The sequence below is a fragment of the Panicum virgatum genome, chromosome 7K (assembly GCF_016808335.1).
Source record: "Panicum virgatum strain AP13 chromosome 7K, P.virgatum_v5, whole genome shotgun sequence".
NCBI classification, from domain to species: domain Eukaryota; kingdom Viridiplantae; phylum Streptophyta; class Magnoliopsida; order Poales; family Poaceae; genus Panicum; species Panicum virgatum.
In genome coordinates this window covers 31819721-31840535 of record NC_053142.1, presented here as the reverse complement: position 1 = coordinate 31840535, position 20815 = coordinate 31819721, and the positions used below count along the sequence as shown (strand labels likewise).

The window sequence follows — 20815 nt, the reverse complement described above, 5'->3', positions numbered from 1 at the left end:
AGCGACATGCCCTAATTATAATTTTTTTCTTTAAATTTGCAACGAGGTCCCTGGCCAAAAAAATGCAAAGGGGGCCTGTCGCCCCCCCTCGGGCGACCAATGGGCTCCACCCACAGGCGCGACAGGGGGGCCTGTCGCCCCCCCTTGGCGACCGGGGCTTGCTCCCCTATTTAAGCCTTCTACCCCCATTCCCTCCTCATTTGAGGCCAAAAATTCCACCAAAAATCCAGAAAAAAAGAGGGGTGAGGAGAAGGGAAGCGGCGAAGCCCTGTCGGATTCCGCACTTGTGATCTGCATGTTAGTATATTTAATTTATGTATTTTTCCATTGGTATTGTAGAGTAATTTAATTTAATTAGTGGTATAGTAGAACCATTTAAGTAGGTGTTTAATGATACTTTAGTTTTTAGTTACGTAGTAGTAAATTAGTTTAGAAAATTAGTACTACGCATTTATTATTACAATTTCAGTACTATTAGAGACGTGTTTATAAATTAATTACGATTTAGAATAGAATTTGGCATATGCAGTACAGAATTTGAGTATCATCACATAGTTATGAATACTTATACGTTGTAGTTGAATTCCATACTTAGTGAACATATTCCTTTCAACGAGGATGTTGGTATGAACGAGGATGAAGAAGACCTTGATGATAGGATTCCTGATATGGTAAAGGAGTTGTTCATAGCTGAGGAACAAGGTGCTGAGAATTCTATGTTTGCAGCCATATTAGAAGAGATGAAGGAGGAACTTTTCCCTGGTGCAGCTGTTACAAGATTTTCTTTTGTTGTGAAGTTACTCCACATCAAGTCATTCTATCGAATCAGCAATGCTGCGTTCACTGCAATACTAAAGTTGTTATCATTAGCATTCCCAGCTTGCTCTCTTCCCACATCTTATGATGAAGCAAAGAAACTTATTCGTGCATTGGGACTCGGATATGATACAATCCATGTGTGCCCGAATAATTGTGTTTTGTTCCGGAAGGGGTTGGCAAAACATGATAATTGCCCAGTATGTGGTGAATCAAGATGGAAAGATGCGGATGGAAGGAAACAGATTCCTCAGAAGGTATTGCGGCATTTCCCATTGGTTCCAAGGCTGAAGAGGATAGTTGCTTCCAAAAAAACCGCTGAGGAGGCACAATGGCACAAGTTGAAGAGAAAACCAGTGGAGAATGAGCTTAGCCATCCAGCTGATGGTGAGGCATGGAAAGAATTTGATAGAAAATATGAGTGGTTTGCAAAAGATGCAAGGAACATCAGACTTGGTCTTGCTACGGATGGTTTCAATCAATTTGGCAAAATGAACTCCTCATATAGCATGTGGCCAGTTTTTGTTGTGCCTTACAACTTTCCCCCATGGATATGTATGGATGAATCCAACTTCATGATGTCCCTACTCATCCCTGGTCCGGAATGCCCAGGAAAGGACTTTGATGTCTTTTTGGAGCCACTCGTCGAAGAGTTACTCACCCTTTGGGCAGGTTTGGAAACTAAAGATGCATTTAGTGGAAAGGAGTTTAAACTACATGCTGCAGTTATATGGTGCATTCATGATTATCCAGCTTTGAGCACATTGTCTGGTAGAGTCACAAAAGGATATTATGCTTGTGTGCGTTGTGACAAAAATCCTTGCTCCAGAAGAATTAGGAATAAAATCTGCTATATTGGACATCGTCGTTTTCTTCCAAGGGACCATCCATGGAGGACAAAGAAATATTTTGATGGTCAAACTGAAAAACGTGACAAGCCAGAGGAATTTAGTATAGATGAGCTGATGCAGCAATTGGAGAGGGTGAAGGATGTTAGGCCAGGAAAGCATCCTGGAAGCAAAAAGAGAAAGCGGGAAGCAGAAGATCAATGTTGGAAGCGAAGGTCGAGGTTATGGGATCTGCCATATTGGGAAAATTTGAAGCTGCGACACAATCTTGATATAATGCACATCGAGAAAAACATTTGTGACTACATTATTGGCACTTTTCTGGGCATTGTTGGGAAGTCAAAGGACACTATTAATGCCAGGCTTGATTTGGAAGACATGGGCATAAGACAAAATCTACACTTGTGTCGTCATGGAGATTCATACTGTTTACCACACGCCCCTTACACAATGAGTAAAACACAAAAGCTTGCTTTTTGTGAATTTTTAAGAAGTGTGAAATTCCCAGATGGATATGCTTCTAATTTAGCAACACATGTTAGTGTTGATGCATGCAACCTCCAAGGACTCAAAACTCATGATTGCCATATCTTACTACAAAGGATTTTGCCTGCTGCTCTACGAGGGCTCATGCCTAAGGAAATATATGAAGCAATTGCTGAATTAGGTAACTTCTTTCAGCAATTATGTGCTAAAACTCTGAAGGTAGATGTTTTGCATAGAATGAAAGAAGAAATACCAATCATTCTGTGCAAGCTTGAGAAAATATTTCCTCCTTCTTTCTTTGATGTTCAGTTGCACTTAGCTGGTTATGGGCAGAGCAAGGAGGGCCCATGTTCGAATCCTGGATACCACGTGCTTGATTAAGAATGCATCATACTACAAAGTAGTACTGCAGCTTGATACGGATTTATGTGATTAAGAATATATCATACTACTCTCGCAAAAAAATATATCATACTACAAAATATTAGTTGAAGCGTGATGATGAATAGTACCAAATGGAATAAAGATTTGATCACTACATCAAATCCTTTAACAAACATAGTCTCTTTTGGTTTGAAATAATTAAGCATGATCGACTATGTATGTCTCTGTGTGTGTGTCTATATATATATATATATAACGTGTACATATGCATCAGAATCCAATTTAAGAGAGGGACACAACATAGAAATATGTCATTTCTTCCTTAATGTTTAAATTTAAATTTTAAAGAACTTTTGAACACCTATTTGTTTTATCTTAGATGAAGAAAAATAATAACTTTCAAAAAAAAGATGAGGAAAAATAATAAAAAGAATGGAAGCCAACAATTAGAGGTGGCTGTAGGCGCCCTCTCCCCCAAAAAGCCACATGCGCGTCGAAACCCGCCAACGCCAAAAATTTGGAGGGCGAAATTATTTCCTCCGAAACCATGGGCGCGTCCAGACCCCGCCACTCAAAAAAAATTCGGGCAGAAATTACAATTCTGTCCTAAGACATATGCAACTTGTATGGGCACACCAAGGGTAAAGTGGTAAAAATTCGGACCCCATATAACCTACCCGTGCGCTTCTTGAACCCTAACCGAGCCCATTTCGCAAGTCCCAGGTCATTTGTCGCTGCCGGTCCATCCCTCTCCTCCACCCATCCCCACAGCTTCTAGCCAGGTCCAGTGTCGCCGGCGCGGCCCTCGGACGCCACGCCTCCTCCACTCCTTCCTTCCCCTTGCCGGCGTCTCAGGCGCTCCGCTTCCTCCTCGCACCAGGGAGGGGGACAAGAACAATCCTTCAGCAGTCTTCTCGGTAAGGAAACTCTGGGCCAATGCCTATGCTTCTTCCTCCTCTTCCCTGTGCTTGTGCGCGCGACGCCGCCGGCTTGCTCTACTCTCCTCCCGTGGCTGCCTCCCGCCTCATCGCTCCCCACCGTGTCGCGCTCCTCCTGACCCCTCTGCGTCGCCTCTGCATCTCGCGTTGCCTCTGCTGTGCTGTTGGGCAGCGCATAGCAGCTGGCTACTCACACTGCCACCAGCAGCAAGCTGCTCGTGACCATCAATTGGATTGTGTAGAGTAGATCTGCAAATTGTGTTTGTAGGATGGCTGATTTTGAAGTCCGGATCACACATTTTCTGAGCTCATTTGATTTAGGCCACAATTGATTGCTTAGGCCTACTACATATGGTTCACGACAGTGTTTTAGGAGTTTGTCACTTTCCTTTTGGTGCTGGATAAAATCTCATGATTTGATGACAGTGATAACCACTAGATGGTTGCTGGCAATTTTTTTCGCCTTCTACGAATTTTAGGATCTCACAAATTTTCTTGGCTTCCAGGTTCTAACGCCTCCCTTCTCTACCGACCAATATAGTACAAGATGGCTCCCGGCCGGAAGGTAGGATCAGGCAAACGGCAACCAGCAGGTAAAATCATTTTGACTGTCATCGGCTTGCTAATTTACAAGTGTATTGTCATCTAGCTAGCTAATGTAGATTGTCATCAGGACTTGTGGCATGTTGATAGAACTGCTAGCTAGTCTAATAGTTTAATCCATAATGTTTACAAATCATCAATGCCTTATTTCACACTTTGGAAATTTGAATACGTTAAACTATTGTTGTCATGCCCCTAGATAAAATGAGGATTGCCTGAATAAAGTTAGGACTACCAATGCATTGAATCTGAATCTGATTACCTGTTTCTAATATTTGGACATGCATCTGAATTGTTTGTGAGAACGGAGTAACTTGTAAGATGATGTTGAACTTTATTTATTCATCAATGTACAGAACAAGAACTAACAGATTATGAGAAAGAAAGAACATTAAATATCATGAGGAACAACCAGAGGATTCAAGAACTTGGTATGTTAAAGTTGAAGTCAATCCTTAGCCAAACAGCTGCACCGTTAAACACCAAGGAGAGGGGTACTGCAGGCACAAATAATAACAAGAAGGCGAGAGGTACTGCAGTATCAGATTCTTTGTATCAGCCTGAAGAGAATGACGACTCTGAAGAAGAAGGCGTTGAAAAGGTCCTACTACAGTGCAATTCTTTACAATTTACTTCACATTATTAAGGCATGCTATGTTGTTAGCAGACTTGCCATTTAGTTAATTCTGGATCTAATTGTTGTTATGGTTTTCTATTGCGGCTTTACAGAGTTCAAATGATACTACTAGAATGCCATTCGGAGGAGCAAGAACGAAGAGAGTCATGGCACCAGGGGGACAAGGCCTACCTGCTAGAGTCACTAGGCAGAAGACAAGAGCGTCGGCTTCAACTCACGAAGACCTTCCTGCCACAGATGTTGCATTGGTACCACCAAGGTCTCCTGCCCAACATGAGGACCCTCTTCTAATGGACGATGAAGGCATGTGGCTGAACTTTGTCCTATTGTTTTTTATTTGTAGTCCTGACTTCTGATTACCTGTTAATTAATATTCAGATATCACGTAAGCTTTATGGTATGATTTATTAAGATATCATGCTAGCTTATGGTGTACTCAATGATTAAGTGTGCTTATTCTGTTCTTATGCGGATAACCTGTCAATATTCACAACTAATGTCCTTATACTGTTTTTATGCTGCTGTCCTTATGCTGTCCTAGATGATTGATGCCTTGTGATGTTCTTATGTTGCTGTCCTGAATCCAAATGGATGATTACTTGCATAGTAGACATAGATATCTTGCATCAAACAGTACCCTGACCAACGAAGTGCTTATGAAACTATATTTGTTAAACTAATTACATGATTGTTTTTTTGTCAGTTGAACATACTACCATCACAGAGCAAGTGCATAGGGGAAGAACTTTGGGAAAAGGACTTGAGAGGATAAGCAGAGGCTTAGGCACTAAGTTAGCAATCCACATTTCTGAAGGGAACAAACGGCCAGAGACACCAATGCAAGCTGCAAAGCTTGCATCAGAGGGAGGGATTGTTCTTAGGCAACACATACCTATCCTTCCACACTGGAAGGAGTACAAGAAGGATCCCTCTATCCTTACAGACTACATTGGCAAAGTTGCTGTGAGTATCACAAATCCTGGTCAATAAATTTACTATATCCCTTTGCATTCTACTATCTAATTTTGATACTCTACTAGGTTCAATTTACCATGGACACCAATTCTAAGCCAGTCAAAGATGCATGTGTTGACATGCTCAAGGGTGGGCAACGTCAAATGAGACACAGGCTCAAAAAACAGTACTTTGATGATGTCCCGGCTAATCAAGTTAGAACTACATCGCCGGTGAATAGTATGACTGATGAGCAATGGAGAGCCTTGGTGGCAATGTGGTCAAGCCCAAGACACAAGGTATGGAAGTACATGATGCTTTGTTAATTATTGCCTTGCACAGTTATGTGCCTGATGTAATTGTGCCATTTGTAGGAGAAGTGCCAGAAATACAAACTGAATCGTGAGTTTGTTAAGTTACAGCAGCGCACAGGCTCTCGGTGCTACATTGCACACCGCTTTGCTGTGGTAAGGAATACTAAACACTTCGCATCTGTGTTCACTACTTTCACTTACACTTATCCTATGTGGAGCTAACAAGTTCTAAATTGTATTGCATATAATTTTAGACCGAAATGCTATATCCCGATGCACCACCCAATGCAATTGAACTTTTCAAGGAGTGCCATCTTAGCAAAAAGAAAGGCCTTGCTGAGCCAGTCCAGAAGGCTATTGTAAGTAATTGTTTCCTTCTAAATTTTGTGCACTGGTGTGAATAAATATATGCTACTTGAGGGCTTTTCCCTAGTTTCCAATCCTATGCTGTTATTTTTTTATGATCAGTCTGCAAAAAGATGAATAAATTCATATGTAGTGTGACCACACATGACATATTTCTTTCACATGCATGAAAATTATCATGGCAATCAGATTCTAAGTAAGATTGTTATAAGGAACCTTTGTGTGTGTGTGTGTAAATTTTCAACAGAAGTACAGAACTACATTCTAACATTACATCATACAATATTTGATTAGTTATTCACTGAACAAATCTCTAATTTCCGTTATTTAATATTCTTTACCTGCTCCTTTGGCTTTACCATGAGCCACATCACCTGTTATTTAATATTCGTTATATGAATGATGTAGAGATTTAAATTTTTATTGATTCTGAACATTCCTGTTGGAGCTATGCATTGCTAAACTAGCACTTCTAATACCAAATTTTTAATGATGATTTCCATGTCAGTTTACTATGATCAAATTTGATGTATAGCTTTCGCTTGAAACTTATATCTAATATTTTGTTATCCTTTCATTGCTAGGATGACATGAACGCTATTATGGCAGCTCCAGTTGAAGATGAACAGCAACCCAATATTGCAATTGAAGCAGTTTCTCAAGTTCTACCATCAAGTAAATTCCTTCAAAATGTAGGCCTTCAGCCAGCCTTGAAGAAAAGATCTAGCCGAGCTGAAACTTTGCGTGTGCAAGAGCTTGAAGCGCAACTTGAGAAGGAGAAACAAGACAAAGAGGAACTTCGACAAAAGCTTGATGGTCAACAACAAGAGATAGACAACCTAAAGAAACAGTCAGAAGAAGCAAGACAGAAGCATCTAGAAGATGTTGGAGATCTCAAGAAGCAATTAGAAGAAAACAATGCTCTCCTTCGTGGTTTGATCAGCTTCAATCAGAGTCAGTAATCGGTGAATACTTATCTCTAACGTGGTTTATGCTTTCATGGGACTATGGTATTTTGGGAATATTATAGCTAACTTTGGATCTAGGAGTTGATGTGTCCAGATGTGAACACTAGGTCCTTTTTGGCTTGAAGTGCCATACTGCTCTGCTGTTTTGTGAACCTGTTGGTTGCCAAATGTGCAAAATGTGAAGATCCTGTTATGTGTGTGGATCTAGATGGTGGTTGTCATATTTTGTGAGATGGTTCTGTTGGTGGAATATATGGATTATTGCTATGTCAATGAACTATTGAACTGTGATAATATTATGTGAATGAAGTATGGTTATGTTATTCTATACTACAAATACCATTTTGTGAGCTGGATGTGGATGTGTTGGGTTACAAATGAGATTAAATTAGCATTATACGATTCATGTTTGGACGGCCACAATAGTTGGGCAGTACTATAGTGGGCTGGTCTCATGTTGGCCCAACTGCGGGCCTTGATATGAGCTGGGCCAACATGGATTGGGTCCAGCTACAAATGGACTTCACATGGGCTGGGTCAAGCATAGTTGGGCCTCAACATGAGCTGAGTTATCTAAATATGTCTGGGTTAGGCTGCAAGTGGGCCTAAACATGGGCTGAGTCAGGCTACTAGTGGGTCTAAACATGGGCTGGGCCAGGCTGTAAATGGGTCTAAACATGGGCTGGACCAGGCTACAAGTGGGCCTAAAAATAATGTGGGCCAGATAAATTATGATGAAATAAAAACGTCACAAGATAGAGCTACGTCAGAACCACATCACCCAGCTTGATCCTATGTGGCGAAATCACATTCTACAGCTTATGACAATTTTCTCTCCAACAATAACGATTCTAATGCGCCATAAAAATCTGTGACGATAAATATATCGTCATAAAATCTATGACAATTTTAATATATTTCGTCACTGATTGTCATTAGTGACGCACATTCAATGACGAACTTTTTTTTGTCACAAAGTCGTCATAGATTAGATACAATGACAAATATTTAGTCTTCTGTGACACAATCTAATCGTCATGGAAGGCCAAATTTCTTGTAGTGGATGATGACGACTACCGCATACAGTGTAAACTTCATGACACGCTCGAATAGCTCAAAATAGGAACCATAGTGTATCTAGCTGCGAGTACGAGATCACAGGTTGCCACTGCTCTGCACGGCGATCACGGGTTTCCCAAATATCACATGCTTTGCCCAGACATACGTGACAAAAGACGACAACCCAATAGCAGTGCCCTTCCACCATTTCAAAAAGATGTGACAACACGGCAACCACACCAGCTCACCTTCAAAGTAGTCTCTCCGGCGAGGATGACGGACCTGCCATTCTACAGCGAAGGTCTGTGGCGTGTAGTGGGGAAGACAGCATCTAGGCGCGATCGACCGAGCCGCAGCAATGCAGTGCTGTGAGTCTGCATGCACAGAGATGCATCGAGTAGTCATTTCGAGAATTGAATCTAGCCTTTTCAGTGCTAGGTCAGCTAGCCTCTTCACTATGTTGTCATGTAGGCTTTTTATGTGCATTTACACTCCACACTCCGGGTATCAGACCTTTGTGCGCCTATAAATACTCCGAAGTTTATGAACTCCCAGCAGCACTCGAACACCAAAGCTCATTGTATACCCAATGTCTGGAGGTGGGTCTAGCGGGAAGAATTACTACGGTTTCGGGAAAGGAAAAGAGGGAAGAAAGGGAGACCCCATAATATGGGAGGGTCCTCTTGGACCTGATTCCTTTCCGGAACCAGTGTTTGAGTTTCCGCCACAGCACAAGAGTGAATTTACCAATGAAAATCCTCTTCGACAATACGATAACCGTAGAGAACCATGGCCAAAATGCAGACATGGTGAGGACTGCTTAGTGCAGATGTGCACCGACGAGATGGATGGCGGTCGGCGTTTCTTTAAATGTCCACACGCATGGGTAATACTCGGTTGTTTCATTTCTTTATCTTCAATGAGACACCTTACATGAAATTTGTTTTGCAGTCTTCCGATGCTCCAGAAAACTGTGGTTTTACTAGGTGGGTCGATCCTGCACCAATTGATTCTGTTCAGGAGTTCATCAAGTACCTCCAAATAAAGATCTTTGATCTGGAATGCAAAGTGAACCATTATGAGGAAGTGAGCGAGGGAAACAAAGACGATGAAGATGATGATACCAGCAATGCTGCCGGTTCATATGATGAACCATGCACTATTCCTTACTGCAACTGCCCTTGTCACAAGAAGAAGGGCCCTGCGCCTCCGGCACCACCGCCTGCACCACCTGCAATGGGTGGATACTGCGGAGAAGGCTCAACGCAGTTTGCTACGTGGGGGTACGGCTACTAGGACTACCCTAGTGCTAGTGACATGCTGCATCGTTGTGTTTGTTGTGTTTTTTAAATTACTTAAGGCATGTTAGGTTAGTCCAGAATCTGTTTACCGTAGTTTGAAACGGGTTCTGCCATGCCACTGCATGTGTGATGTGTGTTTCATTATCGTTGTATTATGATGTAAATTTGATGGTTCACATTATGTAATGCATTTCTTAGTTCTTATTTCTTATCGTTATATTAATTAAATGTGTGCTTTTTAGTATTCTACTGACATGAAAAGGTCCGAAAATATTAAGGACAAGTTCAAAGATTTCATAGATTCCCGGCTACAACTACAAATTAATGGTAAAAGTTACAACACACAGAGTCAAGCTCTCAACTGAAAACATAACGATAAGAAAACATAATGCGTGCCCTCTCTCGCTTTCTCTCCCTGTCAGCTTCACGTTCGGCCGCCGCCTTACGATCCACCTCCTCCATCCTCTTGCGGATCTTTTCTTGCTCTTTCTTGCGCTTCTCCTATTGCTGTTCCTCGTGCTTCATTCGGCGCCAACGTTCTGCAGCCCACCTTGCTTGTTGTTCCACAAAGCCTTTTGCCTGCTGCGACTGCACGGTGTCGAACCACTGCATAAAATCACAAAGAGGCGGAGGAGACTTTGTCCAACAAAAGTTAGAATCATAACTCAATGTTAGGTCACAAAGGAAAATAGTGTATGTTGTGCTGCTACCTTGGCCCGGTCTTTGCCGTATCGCTTAGGTGGATCATATTCGTAGTTCTCACACATAAAGAATCTCATGCCGTAGTCATCTCCTAAAACCTCAGATTGCATGAACTTGCATAACGAACCGCAGAAGCACATTGGCACATCAATTCCTTCAGGTACGGTAGCTACACACTTGCTCCACGGAATGTAGGTTGATCCTGACGAAGACATTGGCGCTATAGTGTGGTGCGCCAAATGACGAACAATGATTTAAACAATGCACATATCGTATACCAAATCGATGCGTGAAAATATAGGTACTGTCATAATTCTATTGTCTCATGCTGCAATATCAATAAGGTACTGTCATAATTCTATTCTAATGCATAATTAATTTAAAAACAAGTCTGTAATAGTACTGAAATTGTAATACTAAACGAGTGTTCTAAAGCACCAAATCAAATTCAACTAATCCGCTAATTAAATTAAATTGTTATATAATATCAACGGATTCATACGGAAGTTACCGGTAGATCACAAGTGCGGTATTCGGCAGAGCTTCGCTGCTTTTCTTCTCCTCACCCCTCTCTTTTTTCTGAATTTTTAGGCTCAAATGACAAGGGAATGGCGGCCAGGGTTTATATAGGGGGAGGACCCCTGTCGCCCCTGGGGTGGGCGACAGGCCCCTGTCGCCCGTTGGGGGGGGGGGCGCCAGGCCCCCTTGCATTTTTTTGGCCAGAGACCTCGTTGCAAATTTGAAGAAAAAAAATTATAATTAGGGCATGTCGCCCTATGGGAGCGACCGGAGGTAGTTTTGAAATATTTCAAAACGGACATATATTTTTGAAATTTTGTTTTTTTAAATATAAAAAAGAAAAAAGCGCCTTATGATTGGGCTACTAACTGTGTAGGCCATGTGCCGTGGCAGCGAGAGTTGCTCGGCCAAATAAGACCGGTATCAGTAGAAGTTTTATGAACACAGTTATCTAGATTGAGAATTAGGTAATTGTAACTAGTTAATTGTGTTAAATGAATTTTATGATAACGAAACTCTTTTCACGTTTTATGAAATTCCATCATTCTCTCTCTTTGCCATGTCAGCAAATTGATAATATTTAATGTCAGAAATCCTCTATAAAACTCCCATTGAGACTAGCCTTATAGAGATAGGGTTTGCGTTCATTTTTTAATCCTGCGTCCATAGATGTGATTACGTGTGCATTGCACTGTAATCTAAAAAAAGTTGATTAGAGTTTTGATGGGACATTGATGGATGGACCAGCCACCCCATTGGAATGCGATGCGTGTTGGCACGTCAATTATTCATATTACTTTATCAAAAAAAAGCAGGAGCACTACTTATTGGATCAGCGAGAATCATACAAATAAATAAAGGTGCTAAAAGAAGGTCGATGTCGAGAAAGAACCGCAAAAAAGGAGTCTAGTCACCTCTCGTGCTACACATGCGATCGCGTCTGTTCTGAAATTTAATTTATATTCTCTTCTAACTTTGAAATAAATAAACTGCTATACTCGCCGCTCGTCTTTAAAGTTTAAGTAGCTAGCCGCCCTCACTCCTCAGCCCCAGCTCCCCCGGCCGACCGGCTACTAGCTAGCTATAGGCCTATAGCTAGAGAAGCCATTGCAACGCAATGGCTACAATGGCTCGCCTCGCCGGCGGTCTCATAGCTGCCCTGCTTCTTCTCCTCCTTGCCTCCGGCGCCGCCTGTAGTGGTAGCATCGCGCTTGGCCGGAAAGGCGGCCAGGTTGACGAGCCAGTAGCTGCCAGATCGGCGGGGAAGTACAAGTACGCGGTGATCTTCGACGCCGGGAGCACGGGGAGCAGGATGCACGTCTTCAAGTTCGACAACAAGCTCGACCTCGTGCAGATCGGCGACGACATCGAGTTCTTTGCCAAGGTATATATGATAGTGTGCAGTGCTTGATGATGACTACGACTCAAATCGATTTACACAATATATACTGTACTCCCTCTGTTTCAAAATATAGATTATTTTAACTTTTTTAGATTCACAGTATTTGCGAAGCACATAAATATAATATATATCTATATACATAGCAAAAATATATGAATCTAGAAAAGTCAAAACGGAGGGAGTAATGTACTAGCAGCAAAGAACACATAGAAAATAAATATATTTAATGCCACCATTGAACAGCCGGCCATCTTCATTCTCTATACATGTGATCGAAACAAAACTACTGATTGATGGGTGGTAAAAAAAAACTAAACTACTTCTATGTCTGCATGTTTGTAATTGTTGATCCAGGTAAAGCCCGGGCTAAGCTCATATGCTGGCCAACCTCAAGAGGCTGCAAGCTCCATACTCCCGCTTCTTGAGCAGGCCAAAAAAATTGTCCCTCTCCGGCTTCAGAAAAATACTCCGCTTAAACTTGGGGTATTTTATTTTATTTTCTTCATCCAACTTCATTATTCAGTAAAATAAATCTCAATTCAGGTCTCCTTTATTTTAGACCTGTTGTTAATTATTCTCTGATCACGTTTTAAGAGCGCGCATGTCATATGGATATAGCTAAAAGTTAAGCATATCACCATGTCATTCCTTTGAAGATCTGATCTGGTTTCTTCTCATCTCAAACTAAAATATTTCTAACATACAAAAACTTCAGGCAACAGCTGGTCTGAGATTAATCGGAGATGATAAGGCAGAGGAGATTCTTGAAGCGGTAGATGCATCTCAAAATTATGACTCTTGTGGAATCTAGATATATACAAGCAAAGAATGCTTGCTTTAGTTTGTTGTTTCTTGGTACAGGTCCGGGATCTTGTCCACACCAAGAGCAAATTTCAGTACAATCCCAAATGGATCACTGTTCTCGAGGGGTCTCAAGAAGGGTCTTACCTATGGGTATGTATGAACAAATGTACATAACTTCCGTGTACTTTAAACAGCATCTCTAGCCAGTACTTCCTCCTTTCCAAATTATAATTCATTTGAATTTTTTGATTCTAAATTTGATTACTTTGTGCAACAAAAGAAGTGATATTTTTCATAAATTTTTAAATAAGATTAGTGGTCAAATTTGGGGTAAAAAAATCAAACTAACTTAGCCTGTAACAAATTAAGCTGTGATGCACGTGGGTGTGGCATTTGTTGCAGGTCGCTCTGAATTATCTATTGGGAAAGTTGGGAGGGGACTACTCTAAGACAGTTGGTGTGATTGATATGGGGGGTGGATCAGTGCAAATGGCATATGCCATTTCCGCAAACGCTGCTGCAAATGCCCCGGCTGTGCCTGATGGGAAAGATCCATACATTACAAAGGAGTACCTCAAGGGCAAAGATTATAACGTCTATGTTCACAGGTCGAGAAACATTATATATTTTTAAACTTACACTGCAATAACTTACTTTTTGTTTAATTAATTCTCAGTTATTACAATTTTTGAGGAAAAATATAGTTTTTTCTATAATCTTACTACTACCAATTGGTGACCCTTTTGAAGCCTTCAAGTGAAGCCACCTAGGATTTTAAGTGGACAGTCTAAAAAAAGAGAAATCGTACAAATTCTCACAAAAATTAGAAACATCCGGCCATCAATTCAGCAACTCTAATTATAATAGCATTGGATTTGTTATTTTTTAATAAATTACTCACATTTGCCATTATAAAAATAGATTAAAGTAACCCCTAAACAGTGTCTAAATTACCCACCTCTGCCATTATAAAAATAATCTAAAGTAACCCCCTAATCTTCATATAAATTATCCACTTATGTCATTATAAAATAATATCAAATAACCCCCTACATTTTCATATACATTATCCAATGATATCATAATGAAAAGTTAAAATAAACACCATATCTGAATCATATTATAATAAAATCTTAAAGCACGTCAATATAAAATTTTAAATTATTATTCCTAGCATTATTAACAAATTATTTTTGTTATTATTTATAGAAAAATACTAACCATAATGTGTGTCACCATATATTTATGTATAAGAGAAGAGATAAGAATACCAATTTTCATGTTGTTCACATAGCTCAAACAAAGTGTTCAACTAAATATATACCAAACATATGTGGAGGTGTGATGCAAAGTGAGAAAAAATTGTTAGTAACCTATCACATTTATTACAATCACGTAATGATAAATATCTATCTTTACAATACTGGGTTATAATATTTAATTGATTAAAGAGAGCGTGAGATAGATAATCATTAGATATATGTAACTAGTTCGTGCAGAAGCACGGGTTGATAGACTAGTAATCATTAAACCATGATGAAAATTTATCATGAAATTTTCATTTTGAAATTTTGACTTGTGATTATTGAAAAGAATCTTCCATGTTTGCCTCTGCAGTTACTTGTATTATGGTGCTTTAGCAGCTCGCGTAGAGATCCTGAAGGCAAAGAATGGGCCATTTAGCCACTGCATTTTGCGTGGGTTCAGTGGTATGACACAGATAAAGCAGCTTCCTCCTTGCCGGCCTGTTGGTTAAAAATTTTTTCTCAATAAAAGTCCATAATAATCCTTAATTGAGGATCTCAGCTCGTTGTCATTCTTCATTAAGGTAAATACTCCTACAATGGGAAGGAATATGACGCCACAGCCTCACCTGAAGGTGCAGTGTACGATAAGTGCAGAGTAGAGATAATCAAGGCACTGAACTTGAATGCACCATGCGAAACAAAGAACTGCACCTTTAATGGTGTGTGGAATGGAGGCGGTGGAGCTGGCCAAGATGACCTCTATGTTGCATCTTACTTCTTTGACAAAGCTGCCCAGGTATGTATATACAGGCATGCAGCTACTCCTCTTAGATTAATGCTATAAATAAACATGCACAGTACATTCTAAGAAAATAGCTACATATATGCTGAATGGCATGGTGTGATTGAGGCGCTGTTTAGTTCCCACCCCGTAAACGCAAAAACGCAAAAATGCAAAATTTTGCGAATGAATCTTGCTAATTTGAAGTACTAAATGAAGTTTATTTACAATTTTTTTTGCACAGATGTGTTGTAAATCGCGAGACGAATCTAATGATGCTAATTAATATATGATTAATCAATAATTAGTGGGTGGTTACTGTAGTATAAATGTTGCAAATTCTGGATTAAGTAGGCTCATTAGATTCGTCTCGCGATTTACAGCCCATCTATGTAAAAAGTTTTTGTAAATAGACTTCATTTAGTATTTCAAATTAGCAAGATTCCGTCGCAAAAAAATTTTGCGTTTACACGCCAGGGAACTAAACACGGCCTGAATCATATTGCAGTTTGGCTTCATTGACAGCAAGGCACCAAGTGCAAAGTCCACCCCCTTGGCATTCAAAGCTGCTGCAGATAAGGTTTGTTCGTTGAGTGCCCAAGAAGCCAAAGCTGAATATCCCAATGTTCTTGATGTGCCTTATATATGCATGGATCTTGTCTACCAATACACATTACTGGTGGATGGCTTTGGTAAGTACAAAATGTATATATTTAATGTGCGATGTGAGTGTTGTACTGTGTAATCTAAAAAAAGCAAGGTATAAAATCGCGGGCTAAGACGTTTAGCAGAAAACCTTCCAAAAAGCTAAGAGAGTTATAGCGAAAGCTATAGCGGAGCTATCCATTTAGCGGTTTGCAAAAAAAAATATGCATAATGTGGCCAATAACATTAGTAATGCAACCAATTTCAGCAAATTTTTCATAGCCATACGTCCATAATACATATAAAATTAGAAGCATCATTGGTCTAACATTCTAAAATAGACTCAACACGTCTCTTGACTGCCTAACTGTGCCTGTGATGTTTTGTCTATGATCCACCCTAGTTATATTGATTCTTTATTTCTTTTGGCTACATCTTTAGCGGAAGTAGCGGACATTTATTATCACTAAATCCTATAAAAAACTCCTATAGCGGACATAGCGGACAAATATTGTATAGCGTAGCGGGAGATCTCTTAAAAAGCTAATAGCGGACAATAGCGAGCTATTAGCGGGCTATTTTGTACCTTGAAAAAAAGTAATCTTTATTTGCTTATTATACTACAGGTTTGGATCCATCAAAGGAGATAACGCTAGTGGCTAGGGTGAAGTATGGAGAGTACTATATTGAGGCAGCTTGGCCTCTGGGTACTGCTATTGAAGCTGTTTTGCCCAAAAAGATGAACCAGGATGCATGATTTAGTCTAAAATTTGAGCCCAGCAGGCCAGCACGCGAAGGAGACATTCTATCAGTGTCAATCTGTTGAGATCAATGATGAGCAGCAGTTGTTACGGGCAAAACATGCTGCCTAGTTTGTTTCCCACTCTGCAACCAGATATAATAAGATCAAAAAAGTAATTAAATAAGGTGGAATTAAGCCCAATTACCAGATATATGGGCCAAGCGTCTTTTCGTTCCCGAGTTAACTCACAGCCCAATATCAAGTTGAACCGACGATGCCTGAAGACAATCCGTCGGTCTCAGGGCACCGACGTATTGTCTTCAGGCATCGTCGGTTCAACCGATGCTAAACCCTAGCCTCAGCTTCTGGGTTCATTGCACCGGTGAGTACAATTTGCTCATCATCGGTTTACCCGGTGATAGCAAAATGTCTCTGTCTTGTTTGTTTTGACTTGATTTCTTCACGGTCTCTTCAATTCTTTGTCCTTTGGACCAAACCACCGTAGGGGCGGCCCTTCGGGCCTAGCTACGCCTATCTTCTCTTTGTCATCACTTGAACCTAAAAGCCTGAGAATAATCATCTTAATAATCATATTAGTCCAAGTGTTGTGTTGTCTATATCAATCACCAAAATATTATATTGAAATATGGCATGAGAGGTCATTTTCGCTACAATCTCCCCCTTTTTGGTGATTGATGACAACACAACCAAAGCAAGCAAAATGAATTGCAAGAATATGAAATTGATACCAATTTGAAAAGTTAGAAACTACTTAGCTTGCTCGGATGACATTTTAATGCTCATTTAAAAAGCCACCGGCATTTGATTAGCCCATAGGATGAAATGCTTCCGGCTTGATAGCAATTGTGAAACAATGGCTTGTGGCCAATGTAAGACAATTGTGTGATTTGAACCATATGAGCAATGAAAAAAAATTTGTACCTTAGTCCATGGGATCATCGAATTGCACTTCTCCCCCACATTGACTAAGTACCTCCCCCTATCACCATGCATCCTTTTGCATTAAGGAAGAACCCACATTGACTAAGAAGCTGAGGCTAGGGTTTAGCATCGGTTGAACCGATGATGCCTGAAGATAATACATCGGTGCAACGGCAGAAGAAGACCAAGGAAAATGCATACATCGGTTGAACCGATGATACACCGGTCAATTGCGTCGGTGCAGTTGTCCAGAGACTCCATTTTTTGGGGGGTTTCTGAACTTGCACTCACCGGTTAAACCGACGATGAATTCAAGAGCGTCGGTGCAATTGATCAAGTAGCCGTTGGAGCTGTAACGGCTAGTAGCAGAGAAAGTACACTCACCGGTTGAACCGATGTTGGCAAAACTGGAGCGTCGGTTTAACCGGTGTTAAGGAATTTTTCATCCTTTCCCAACGGCTCTTTTGGGGTGTGTGGGCTATATATACCCCTGAAGGCCGGTTGTTGTACATGGTTGGACGCCAGAAAAGTTGAAGGAAGTGTTGCCCAAGCAAACTAACATCTCCAACCATCCTAGCAAAGCTTAGTGTCATATCTAACTTGTGAGAAGCTTTGAGAGAGTGCTTTGTGCACTTGTATAGGGATTAGTTCTTGCGAGAGCTCCCTTGAGCAAAGTCTTGCTGTGGCAAGCAACCGTGTACTCGTCGTGTAACCCTCCGACTTGGTGTGAAGCGGCAACGACACTTTGTGCGGGGAAGGAGACCCCTCTTGGTGAGAAGCTCCGATAGTGAAGACGGTGCCATTGGTGACGCTTCGAGAGAGACGGTGGCGGTGGCTTTGTCTTGGTGACTTGGCGCCACTTAGCCTTTACTTGCCGGAAGTCTTGGTGGCGAACGCAAGACGGTGATCAAGCGAAGAGACTCGGCATCACACTTGTTCTTGTTGGACAAGTGGCCGTGCACGTAGGGAGGGACTTGGTGTCCTAACCGAACCTCGCTAAATCGTGTGTCTTGGTGTCTTCACGGGAGTTTGCATATTCTCTCCCTTACCTCTTTACTTACCATATTATGTTTCCGCATTTACTCTATCTTGCGTGCCTTTACTTTCCTAGTTAGTTTGATTAGGTTTGGCTATAGGTTGCAAGTCTTTTAGGAGTAAGTAGAGAGTAGTATAGATAAACCTTAGTCATAACTAGTATTTGTAGGACGTGTTAAGTTTATCTTATGCAAATAGATTGAGCCCTAGGATAGAAAGCGATTAGCGACTCTATTCACCCCCTCCCCCTCTAGGGTCGGACACCCCGGTGATCCTTACAACCTCCGCCCCCGCCCCACCCCCCGGCGGTCTGCTCCCCGTCGCCGGCCTGGTCTCCCCGGGCAACACCCGCTTGGCCTCACGCAGGCATGCCACCGCCGCACCCTCGGGCGGGCCCGCCGATGCCGCCGCCGCGCCTTGGGGTGGGCACGTCGCCACCGCCGTCGCTCCCTCGTGCGGGCAGGGCCTGATTCCCTGATTTAACTAAGCATGCAGCACATTAACAAGTATTACCTTGGGCCACATGCACGAGCCTTGCTGGTTTGGGCCGAGTGCTCCCGTGAGTCATGTCTGCTGCTGGCAGCTTGGGCTGCTTGCCCCTACTGGCTGCACTGCTACACTGGTGCTGCCGCGCTGCGCGTGCCTCGCGACAGTGACGAAGCCAGGAAAAAATTTAGGGGGGCTGAAAAGAAAACGCTACGAATACATATCACCACCACGACACCTCAAAAAAGACGAATATAATAGTTTGAAGTAGTCTTATATTAAAACATCAATGTACAATGAAAATCACAAAATACATCATGAAAAATAAAGGATGTGGTTTATCCATACCGAAAAGCCAAGTCACGAAACTAATGGACGCCGCACGTGACGGTGACCAATACCCATTATTAATCCGAAGAATCAATCTACATAAATAGACATAATTGATTAGTCAAACATATATGAATCTCCAAATTATGACTTAGAATAGAACAGAGCTTACCATCAATTTTTTAGGCAATAGCATACGACGATTTTTCATCTCTTCAAACCTCTTTTTGATCTTTTCATTACCAATCTTTCTAAATATCTCCTTCTCATTATAGAAAATCATCAAGTCATTGAGCCATTCATCACCCATTTTACTACGCAAATCTGTCTTTATAATGGACATGGCTGAAAATATCCTCTCAACTGAAGCTGTTGCCACCGGTAGTATCAAGGTTAACTCAATGAGACGATAAACCAATCGATAAGATGTGTTCATATTAGTCTTGACCATAATTTCAGCAACTTTTCCAAGTTCAGTACATCCAAGGAAATCTGGAGTTCTTCTAGCATGGTTGACGAAGGATTTAAGTTCAATTGGCAAAACAGTAAACTCACCAATATCAAAATCCTCAGCATAAATTTCAGCAAGTCTCACAAGTTTATCCACATCGAAATTAGAGAAGGACTTTCTTGGGTTAAAACAAGCCATACATACTAATAACTCTGAACTAGTTTCACTAAACCAATGATTCAGCTTAGTCAAGATGGCATCAATGGCGACAAGAAAAATCTCAACATGATAGTAATGCATGTTTGTTACCTTTTGCTTTCTACGTCTAGATGTCCCTCTAACATTTATTTCGGCATCCATATCTGGCACTTCTATCTCATTCTTCTCACAGAAAGTTTTCACTTTTTTGAGTAATGGCTCCCATCCATTTTCCCTCATATCCTGCAAGCAATCTTTCACATCCATTATCAAATACATTGCTTCAACTATGTCTTGATCTTTCCTTTGCAAAGCACGTGACAAAATATATGTCATGCTCAACAATTCTATCATCAAATGCAAGATGAATACAAAATCAAAGCTCTCCATTTTTCCAATTAAACCTAAAGCTCCACCATTGCATGCTGGTTTAATATAATCTTTCTTCACTATCTCAAGGACATCTATGATAGCCTCCCACATCACCAAAATGCGAAGCAAAGTTTTAAGATGTGAACCCCATCTAGTATCTCCAGGTCTAGCTAGGCTACTTTCCTGGTTTAAACCTCTTCCGGTCATAATCTCACCATTCTCAATCTTTTTTAGCAACACATCATGATGCTTTGCCTTTCTCATACAAGATGCACCCACACTGTTGACTATTAAAGGAACATAGTTAAAGAAATCTGTAATATCTGCACTAGATGTTGAAACCGTAACAACCACTAGTTGCAATTGATGGGCAAAACAATGGACATAGAAAGCATAATGATTCTCATTACGAATCAATTTCTGCACCCCATTAAATTCACCTCTCATATTAGAAGCTCCATCATACCCTTACCCACGAAGCATAG

At 41.0% G+C, this 20815-nt stretch overlaps 3 protein-coding genes across 5 annotated transcripts; all 3 read left to right on the top strand.

The window, feature by feature from the left end:
* Positions 1-626: 626 nt before the first annotated feature.
* LOC120640122 lies at positions 627-2531 on the top strand. The gene has a single exon (XM_039916001.1). The coding sequence runs from the start codon at positions 627-629 to the stop codon at positions 2529-2531; it is 1905 nt and encodes a 634-aa protein (XP_039771935.1).
* Positions 2532-3241: 710 nt separating this feature from the next.
* Positions 3242-7308, top strand: LOC120640121. The gene is made up of 10 exons (XM_039916000.1): positions 3242-3451; positions 3979-4065; positions 4432-4506; positions 4579-4676; positions 4805-5015; positions 5416-5675; positions 5753-5965; positions 6041-6133; positions 6235-6339; positions 6931-7308. Exons 2-10 carry the CDS (start codon positions 4020-4022, stop codon positions 7306-7308), a joined length of 1479 nt encoding a protein of 492 aa, XP_039771934.1. The 5' UTR covers positions 3242-3451; positions 3979-4019.
* Positions 7309-11903: 4595 nt separating this feature from the next.
* On the top strand, positions 11904-16752 carry LOC120640972 (probable apyrase 3). Of its 3 annotated transcripts, XM_039916915.1 has the most exons (9): positions 11905-12279; positions 12652-12780; positions 13013-13069; positions 13159-13251; positions 13504-13709; positions 14719-14810; positions 14930-15144; positions 15638-15821; positions 16401-16752. In XM_039916915.1, the coding sequence occupies exons 1-9, from the start codon at positions 12013-12015 to the stop codon at positions 16529-16531; spliced, it is 1374 nt and encodes a 457-aa protein (XP_039772849.1). In that variant the 5' UTR covers positions 11905-12012; the 3' UTR covers positions 16532-16752. The 3 variants fall into 3 exon arrangements, with proteins under 3 accessions (XP_039772851.1, XP_039772849.1, XP_039772850.1); XM_039916917.1 differs by lacking the exon at positions 12652-12780 and having other exon boundaries at positions 11904-12279; XM_039916916.1 differs by lacking the exon at positions 13013-13069 and having other exon boundaries at positions 11909-12279.
* The last annotated feature ends 4063 nt before the right edge of the window (positions 16753-20815 follow it).

Coding starts and splice junctions, on each gene's coding strand:
- LOC120640122 (XM_039916001.1), top strand. CDS start 627: ATGAACGAGGATGAAGAAGACCTTGATGATAGGATTCCTGATATGGTA.
- LOC120640972 (XM_039916915.1), top strand. CDS start 12,013: ATGGCTACAATGGCTCGCCTCGCCGGCGGTCTCATAGCTGCCCTGCTT. Junction 13,710..14,718: donor TATAACGTCTATGTTCACAG/GTCGAGAAACAT, acceptor TTGCCTCTGCAG/TTACTTGTATTATGGTGCTT. Junction 14,811..14,929: donor CATTTTGCGTGGGTTCAGTG/GTATGACACAGA, acceptor TTCTTCATTAAG/GTAAATACTCCTACAATGGG.
- LOC120640121 (XM_039916000.1), top strand. CDS start 4,020: ATGGCTCCCGGCCGGAAGGTAGGATCAGGCAAACGGCAACCAGCAG. Junction 4,066..4,431: donor AGGCAAACGGCAACCAGCAG/GTAAAATCATTT, acceptor ATCAATGTACAG/AACAAGAACTAACAGATTAT. Junction 6,134..6,234: donor TTGCACACCGCTTTGCTGTG/GTAAGGAATACT, acceptor ATATAATTTTAG/ACCGAAATGCTATATCCCGA.